The sequence below is a fragment of the Parasteatoda tepidariorum genome, chromosome 1 (assembly GCF_982258835.1).
Source record: "Parasteatoda tepidariorum strain Cologne lab strain chromosome 1, Ptep-v5.0, whole genome shotgun sequence".
NCBI lineage: Eukaryota > Metazoa > Arthropoda > Arachnida > Araneae > Theridiidae > Parasteatoda > Parasteatoda tepidariorum.
Genome location: NC_141755.1, coordinates 65808953 through 65818588, shown reverse-complemented (window position 1 = coordinate 65818588; position 9636 = coordinate 65808953). Strand labels below are relative to the sequence as shown.

The window sequence follows — 9636 nt, the reverse complement described above, 5'->3', positions numbered from 1 at the left end:
TCATTGATCAGTAAGCAAGAAATATTTCTCAGCTCACAGTAAATGCCTAAAATAAATAATATATCAAATCAACATCGAAATAAAAATATTATTAACTCTTGTTGTATCTATAACGACGCAAACTCAGTTGCGATACGTAAATTTGCTTCGTGTTTGTGCTAAAAATTACCATTTGTTTCACTATTTATCCAAAATAAATTGATTTAGAGTGTATGCGTTATCTTTCGGAGACTTGGAAGCTATTTTTATAAGTTGTGCTTCTCAGTTTAAGCGTAGCTTAATTGTTATTATTTTAATATGTCTACACTATTTCCAAATTAGTATTGCAAGAATCTCCTATGTAAAATATACATACATGCACATTCCTCTTCACACTGAATTGAAGCATAGGGCTTCTGTCATTGCTCTCCATCCCACTTTATTTGTGACCTATATAAATATATTGGTCCTTTAACAACAAATAGTCTGTCTGAATAAGCTTTATTTCTTTTAATGTTTAAGCTAGATACATGGTACAAAATAGAGCAAAAATGTGTCGAAACTTTTCCGAAAAATAGAATTTGTTAACCCATTTATAAATAAATAAAACTTGAAACGATAATAAAACTTGAAACAGCATACACTCATTTTGGAGCAAAATGCCTGGACTCAAGGGAGGAATGTGCGAGGGATGTTTGTTGGCTACCGGCAAGATTCGAACCAAAGAACCCAGGGTTTGTGGTAGGATGCACTAACACCTATAGTTCTACTTAGCCCTGTAGTTCTACACCCTAGTCAATAAAGAATTATTAAGCGTTATATAGTAGCCTCTGCAATAACATATTCTGACATATTAATTTTCAATTTCAATCACACAAAGAATTGCAATTTCAAAAATAGGGTATCTATAGCTGTTTTGGAAATCGGTAATCTTAATTTTACTCTTAGCTTATTTCGTTTTATCTTAAAATCTTTTAAGCAAATGAAATGCATGTCATTTTCGACAATGATTTGCTTCGGAGTTTTTTTTACTCCTGGTTTGCAATGTAGTAATCTTAAAATACTTGGTAAATGTGAGAGTTCCTGCATCTTACGAAGTAGGGGAGTTCGACAATCAGTATTAAAATTGTCTAAATTAGGGCAGCGAAAGGAAAATGTGCGAAGTTTTACTCTAATTTCGCTTTCTTACTCCGCTTCAATTCCAAGATAACTGGTCTAGCAGCATTTACAGTGTTAACTTTAATTTAATTACGATCCAAAGCATTAGACCAACTACACCGAAACTAAGAAATTTATGATTAGCGGATTCAGCTCCTTAAATATAATAATCTAAGTTTATTTTTAGTTTACTTATAAAAAATTTTATTCGCGATAACTTCTTGGGAAGTTTATTTGGAGTATAGTAGTATAAATAACTTCATGAATGTGCAAAATATAGAAAACATAATTTTTTAATTTTAAATATTTAAAAAAAAATATGGTTACTTAACATTGTTTTTATATGTAATAAGTACTTATGATAGTTAAGATTAAAAAATATATATGTTACCGGCAAAGTAGGAAACGCCGGTATTATATATAATACCTGACATTTTTAGGCAAAGTATGAAATATGAGAAGTATTACATATTTTCCCTAGGCATTATATGCAATGCCTAGGCATTCTATATAATGCCGGATGCTATTTAGGCAAGTATGAAATAAACGTCATGATGAGGTTATTATGTAAATGATGTGCATGTAACTGAGAATGACCGAAATCGGTGGTTGTTGACTTTCACTGGTGAATGTTGACAATCACATAGTCGCGAATAGCATAGTCGCATAGAGTGACAATCACATAGTGGTGAATGTCCGAAATATTTATTACATCCGATTTGACATTAATTTATTCGTGGATATAATTACATTTATTCGATATTTTAATACTTACTGATGATAGATTAGAAGAAACATCAGTGTTTGGAGTATCGGGCAATGGCACTTGACCTTAAAAAAATATCAGTGTAGGGTGTACCGGGCAAATGTGTACCGGGTATTGGTGCTGAACTGGACCTAGTATATATTTCGGACATTTACCAAAGGTCTAGTCATATTAGTACTAGTTAAGTGCCACTGCCCGGTATACATTTGCCAGGTATACCCTACACTGATGGTTTTTTAAGGTCAAGCGCCAACATTCACCGATGAAAGTCAACAACCACCGATTTCGGTCATTCACAGTAACATGCACATCATTTACATAATAACCTCATCAGGACGCTTATTTCGTAGTTTGCCTAAATAGCATAAGGCATATAGAATGCCTAGGTAATGTGTGAAATATAAATCATTTCATACTTTTCCGGCTAGTTTTAGGCATTGTATGTAATGCTTAGGCATTATATATAATGCCGGATTTCATACCTTGCCGGTAACATATATACTTATAATTTTGAGATTCCTCTGAAAAAAATACCTTGTCAATAAATCCATATTATGCATCTTTTTTTTTCTCCATTTGTCTCGGTAATTATTGGCTTCGATTCTGCCACAGATTATTATCCGTACCTCCTAACTTTTAACTTACCTACGCTGCATCGAAAACATAACACATTTTTTATGATTTAAGTTTAAAATAAAAGCAACTGTTTAGAAGGACTCACAATTAGCCTACGACATACACTATATTGATACAGCGTGATTCTCTTTAAAGAAATTATAAAAAGTGAGCCATTAGCTTAATTTATATTTCTGAATTCAATATTAATGAAGGATCGTTTGCTCAGTTTTTAACACCACTCAATATGAAAACAGTACTGTTGCGGCAAACACTAACTCCAATTAGTTTGCGCCACCAAAAGTATTCAGAATATGTAGGTTACTCTGAGTATGGCAAGAAAAAAAAGAGAGAACTGGAAATATCGTTTAATTGGCTTTTTGAAATATCTTTGGAACGCTGTGTTTTGTTTTGTTTTTTGTTGTTTTTTATTTAAAATAAATGTTTTGTTTTGCCTGTTTTTAAACGTTATCAATCAATAGACAAGATGCCTCTCACAAACACAGTCAATCCGGTTAGGAACGACATTTCTGGCGCCCCCGGGTGGGCAGCCTTGTCTTAAGGATTGGTAAGAAAGGTAGGCGAAGATTTATTAATTTCCATTTTGAAGATTAAATATTTGACAATTTGAATACTTTTGAAGATTTGAAATATATATATATTTTTATTTGAATATTTGATACCAGAACGGTAATTTATATGTGCTTAGAATCGATAGTTTCAGAAGCTAAGAATTTGATATTAAGATAGTAAAAATGGAAATAATAAAAAGAAATAAAACCGCTCAAAGAGCTTCATTTACTAAGGCCTACAATAAACTAGAAAATTTATTAATTGGCGATAGTGTGACGTATGAAGAAATTGAAACGGATCTTTGTTTATTTAAACAAAAGGTAGACATTTTGGAAATAACTCATAATAGTTATTTAGATAGTTTGCAAGATGAAAAAGAATTCGAAACTGAATATAATTCCGTTGAAGAATACAGAGAAAAAGCTTTGAGAATTCAATTAAAAGCTAAACGTTCCTTGGATAATTTGAAAAAGAACTCGTGTGAAAACGAAATTGTTACTTCCGAAAATAACGGCGAATTACCGAACACTAAATCTCCGAAAGCTTTATGTCAACGGCTCCCCGAAGTTGAATTATATAAATTCGGCGGAGACTTGAAAGATTGGTTAACGTTTTGGAACCAATTTAAAAATATTCATGAAAATGTTAATTTAACGAAAGCTGATAAATTTCATTATTTAATTCAGTCGACGAAGCTGAAATCGGAAGCTAGGGAAATTGTGGAATCTTTTCCGGTAACAGATGAAAATTATCCTTTAGCTGTTGAAAGTTTAACCGAAAGGTATGGCCGAAAAGATCTATTGATAGATTTTTATGTTAGAGAACTCCTGAAACTCGTATTAAAAAATGCGAATAAGAATAAGAATGATTATGATTCTTTAAGTTGTTTATACAATAAACTGTCAACTCAATTGAGAGCATTAAACTCACTAGGAGTTACATCAGAGATGTGTGGTGTAATTTTGTATCCCCTTGTTGAAAGTTCATTACCATTAAATGTGTTACGCTCATTTGAACGCCAAAGAAAAAATTTAGAAAGCGAACAAAAACTATCCAGTCTTGATGCGATAATTTATTTTTTGAAAAACGAAGTACAAGCGGAAGAAAAAATAAAATTGAGTAGAACTGAAATATTTCATTCCCCCTTCGAACGAAGGAACTTGACACCACCGGCGAATCTGAATTTGAGAGATCGGAAATCGTCTGCGGCTGAATTAATTAGTCATAATTCAAACGATGATATCCTTTGTTTATTTTGTTTTAAAAACCACGAGACTCGTTTTTGCAAGAAAGCGTTTTATATGCCTTTAGAAGAAAAACAGTCTGTTATTAGAAGGAAGGGTTTATGTAAAATTTGTTTATTGAAAGGGCACCTGGCTTTTTCTTGTAAATCAAACATTAAATGTTCAATTTGCACAAGAAAACATTTAAAATTTATGTGTCCTGACTTAGAATGTAATCGATCGGATGAAAGAAAACAAGATAATAATGAAAGCAAAGAAAAAGAGACTGGCACCTTACATTCGCGCGTGCATGCAACTAAAGAAGTATTTTTACAGACTCTTGTAGTAATTATTAAGGGAAATAAAGCGCAGCGTAAAGCTAGAATTATTTTAGATACGGGTTCTCAAAAGTCTTATATTATGAAATCTACTGCGGAAGAGTTAGGTTTTGATTTTGAAAGGGAAGAAGAATTTTCGACCTCATTATTTGGGGGTAAGAAAACAGAAATTCAACGGCACAAATGTTATAAAATATATCTCGATAGCCTTGATGGTAAATATAGTTGTAATTTAGATGCATTGGATCAGGAAATAATTTGTAATAATGTTTCTAGCATTAGACAAGGGCCGTGGATTCGAGAATTGAGACAAAAAAGGATATTTATAACTGATTGTAGGAATTCAGGACCTATTGAAGTTCTTTTAGGGGCTGATGTTGTTGGTAAACTATTTACGGGTAAACAAGAACAATTAAAATCTGGATTAGTCGCCATCGACACTAAATTAGGCGGGACATTAATAGGGAAGGTTCCTCAGTTTGAAAACCATGATAATTTAAATATGACGGTTGTAAATATGCTTTCTCAAGAATTACCTGTTTCATTTTTATGGGATTTAGAATTACTTGGTATTAGAGACCCTGTGGAACAAAACACTAGAGAAGATACACAGAGGGCAGTTATGATTCATTTTCGAGACACAGTTTATCAAAATTCAGATGGAAGATACGAAGTAAGCTTACCATGGAAAAAGGATCATGCTTTATTACCGAATAATTATGAGTTGTCTCTTAAAAGATTAAAATCTACTAACAAGAAATTAGAAAAAACGGGATATGAAAAGAAATACCAGCAAGTTTTTGATGAATGGATAGAAGAAGAAGTGATTGAGAAAGTTCCACAAGAAGAATTGTCAATTAAAGGTACACATTACCTCCCACATCGCCCAATTATTAAGGAAAAGTCAACGACAACTTCTTTGAAAATCAGACCCGTCTTTGACGCTTCAGCCAAGAATCCGAACTTCCCATCACTAAATGATTGTTTAGAGACTGGAATAAATTTTATTGAGACAATACCATCCATTTTGGCTCGATTTCGATTGTATGAAATTGGTGTTATTTCTGACATTAGAAGAGCATTTCTGCAAATCTCTCTAAATGAAAGAGATAGGAATTATTTACGATTTCTTTTGATTGATGAACAAAATGAACTGAAGACTTATAGACATCGTCGAGTTGTTTTCGGTCTAACCAGTAGTCCTTTCTTATTGATGGCTGTCATTCATCATCATCTGTCCAAACAGACATTCAAGATACAATATTCTGAAGAACAGTTGGAAAAACTCCGAAACAGTTTTTATGTAGACAATTGCGTAACGAGTGTACAAGATTTAACTGAATTAGAAACTTTTATAAAGTCAGCTACAGAAATTATGAAAGAAGGTCAATTTGACCTAAGAAGTTGGGAAAGCAACCAATTATTAGATTGCCCGTCTGCAGCTACTGAAGCGCGAGTCTTAGGTTACGTATGGGATAAAAACTTAGACTCGTTAAAAATTGATTCTGACTCACTGAAGCTGGAAGAATTCGAAAAATTAACTAAGAGAAAAATTTTGTCCCTGATAAGCCGAATCTTTGATCCGATTGGATTTCTTGCTCCAGCTTTAATAAGACCTAAGCTTTTACTTCAAGCAACCTGGAAGACTAAAGATCATTGGGATTCGGAAGTTAATGAAGAAATAAAGAAAAAATTCAATTCATGGTTCAAAGACTTACATTACTTAAATGATATTAAGATCCCAAGATGGTTGGGAGTTACTACCTTATCTAAACTCAGCTTCCATACATTTGTTGATGCAAGCAAAACAGCTTATTCAGCTTGTATATTCCTAAGAAGTGAATCCCCTGATGGCTCTGTAAATGTCCAGCTACTCCAAGCTAAGTCAAGAATAACTCCACTGAAAAAAATAACGATCCCTCGTCTTGAATTGATGGGAGCAACTATTGGAGCTAGACTGTTCAATTCTATGGACTCTGCTTTAAAACTCGAAAAAGGAAACATTGACACCTACTTTTGGACAGATTCGTCGACTGTGTTAACTTGGATTAAGAGGAAAGAACAGTGGTCAGTGTTCGTGAACAATCGAATATCTGAAATAAATAGACTGACATCACCTGAGAATTGGTATCATGTACCAGGAAGCCAGAACCCGGCCGATCTTCTCTCGAGAGGATGTGGAGCTAAACAACTTCTGAAGTCCAAGTGGTGGCTAGGGCTTGCCTGGCTGAAGAATTCTAAGGATGATTGGCCGATGACAGTAGCTAATGTAAATGAAGAGGAAGTTGAAAAGGAAAAACGAAAGACTGTTGTTTCGGCTATCAATGTAGACTCGGAATCCATTGCAACTACTTTAGCATCCAGAATTTCGAAGTTTTCTAAGATAATCAGAGTTGTAGCATGGTTGTTACGCTTCCAACCAAAAGCTAAAGATTTAAGAAAGAATGTTGATTTAACGCAAGAAGAAATAAGAAATGCACAAAAGACTCTTCTGCGGTCAGTACAAAAAGAGTGCTTCAATGACGAAGAAGGTAAAAAATCTTTGAAAAACTTTCAAGTGTTTTCAGATCATGAGGAGATACTTCGATTAAAGTCTAGACTTTTGAATGAAGATGAAACCCCTGAATTCATTGCGCCTTTGATTCTTCCGTCAAAGCATCTTGTTGTCACCCGACTTATTGAACAAGAACACCTGTTGAATAAACATGCAGGAACGTCCACTCTTCTAACAATCCTGAGGGAGAGATTTTGGATTATAAAAGGTAGAAGAACTGTTCGCTCCGTTATTAGAGGATGTGTCACCTGCAAGAGACAAAAGGTTAAAAATCTTGAAGTACCATTTCCACCTCTGCCTCCTGATCGAACTAGATTATCGGCTGTATTCGAAGTGTCCGGTGTCGATCTGGCCGGACCTTTGATGACCAAGACTAATGAGAAGGTTTGGATCGTCCTTTTCTCCTGTGCTGTATATAGAACTGTTCACTTAGAGCTGATACCTTCTCTTAGCACAAACGCTTTTGTTCAAGCATTACGGCGTTTTATTGCTAGAAGAGGTAGAGTAGCTACACTATACTCAGACAATGGTACCAATTTCACTGGCCTCAACGCCTCCTTAAAGCGCCTTGATTGGAACAAAATCATGAAAGAATTTGAAGTTTCCCAAATCCAATGGAAATTCAATCCACCATCCGCCCCATGGTGGGGAGGATTCTGGGAAAGATTAATCGGAATTCTCAAAGATCTCTTAAGAAAAAACTTGGGACGGTCATCTCTGACTCATGAAGAACTCTCAACTCTTGTTTGTGAATGTGAGTCGATCATGAACAATAGACCTTTGACTTATGTGTCTGAAGAACCAGATTTGAGAGCTTTAACACCATCTTCATTCCTTCAAGACCTCCCTACTAACGACGTAGCCGACTTAGACAAAATTGACAAAACTAATTTAGACAAGAGATACAGATATGTTCAAAGATTGAGAGAAAGACTAAAAGAAAGATTCAGGATCGAATATTTAGGTTTCTTGCGTTCATCTGTTTCCAAGAGACTTGACCAAATAAATATTGGAGACATCGTCCTGATTGGCAGAGAAGACAGAAAACGAATTTTCTGGCCGTTAGGAAAAGTTATTGAGCTGTTCCCTGGAAGAGATGGACGAGTAAGACTAGTCAAATTGAAAACGGACAAAGGGACTTTACTAAGACCTATTCAAAGACTATATCCCTTAGAGGTAACTGAAGATGCCAGTGAACATTAAATAACTATGAACATTTTTGGACGTTAAATACAGATTTGTATCTTTTAAAATTCTTTAAATTTTATAACATAACAATTGTATGTCTGCCATAATTTTAGTATTTTTTTTGTAATTTATTGTGTTGAGTTTTCTCCTACATAAAACTCAAGTGGGGAGAATGTTGCGGCAAACACTAACTCCAATTAGTTTGCGCCACCAAAAGTATTCAGAATATGTAGGTTACTCTGAGTATGGCAAGAAAAAAAAGAGAGAACTGGAAATATCGTTTAATTGGCTTTTTGAAATATCTTTGGAACGCTGTGTTTTGTTTTGTTTTTTGTTGTTTTTTATTTAAAATAAATGTTTTGTTTTGCCTGTTTTTAAACGTTATCAATCAATAGACAAGATGCCTCTCACAAACACAGTCAATCCGGTTAGGAACGACAAGTACTGTACTAATTTACTAAAAGCTTGTTTATGCTGCGTCTTTGAAAACAAAAATTTAAATTTGGGATGCAGGTAATGTAGTGAATGTTATTGACAACATTCTCCAAGACAAAATCTGAAATCAATCTCAAGTTCTACTGAAAATAAAATAAAGTAAAATAAAAAAAAAATATAAAGAAAACATTCGCTATTTCCATTAACATAATTGAGTCGTTACGTCTGTTTCGTTTCAGGAAAAATATCCTACTTGAATTTTAAACAATATTTGTCTTTATATATCAAAATAAAAATTTACATATCATCGAAATTTCATGTTTAGATACAGAACTTTTATTTATTTTGCGCAATTCAACATATCTGTCGAATGTATGGAATGCATTAAAATGCATTCATCACAAAACTAGATTTACATACAAGCGTTCGAAAATAGAAATGGTAAAATAGCCTAGAACTCTATACAAAACAAAAACGATTTTTTTTATCGAACACGAATTCAATTTTTTTTATGTCGAATCGTTTTTTTTTTCGCTGAAAATAAATGGCTGTTTCTTACAACGTGTTTAGAAGTTCGAAGATTCTATTATGAAAAAAACGTATAGATCTTAATTGGTAAAAAGCAATGTCGTCGAAAGGCTTTAGTTTTTAGGAAAGGTTTTTATGTTTTCATGAAATGACTAATGCATCCAAATACGCAATCAGATTGTTTTAAGCCTACCTTCGAGAAGTTCATTAAAAATTCACAACACTATTTCGTTCTTATATTTTCGTGGAATTTCTGTAAGCCCATTTTTTCCAATTCTG

The 9636-nt window shown here is 33.7% G+C and overlaps 1 protein-coding gene across 1 annotated transcript; it reads left to right on the top strand.

Annotated features, from left to right (window-relative positions):
- The first annotated feature begins 3273 nt into the window (after window positions 1–3273).
- On the top strand, window positions 3274–8409 carry LOC147816487 (uncharacterized). Its single transcript, XM_087156628.1, has 3 exons — window positions 3274–3657; window positions 3778–3872; window positions 4512–8409. The coding sequence occupies exons 1-3, from the start codon at window positions 3274–3276 to the stop codon at window positions 8407–8409; spliced, it is 4377 nt and encodes a 1458-aa protein (XP_087012754.1).
- Window positions 8410–9636: the final 1227 nt, after the last annotated feature.

Bases quoted from the DNA above. Each gene is read 5' to 3' on its own strand.
- LOC147816487 (XM_087156628.1), top strand. From the start codon at position 3,274: ATGGAAATAATAAAAAGAAATAAAACCGCTCAAAGAGCTTCATTTACT. The intron at 3,658-3,777 runs GTTGAATTATAT...TATTTAATTCAG, and splicing joins TATGTCAACGGCTCCCCGAA to TCGACGAAGCTGAAATCGGA. The intron at 3,873-4,511 runs GTATGGCCGAAA...AATTTGCACAAG, and splicing joins GTTGAAAGTTTAACCGAAAG to AAAACATTTAAAATTTATGT.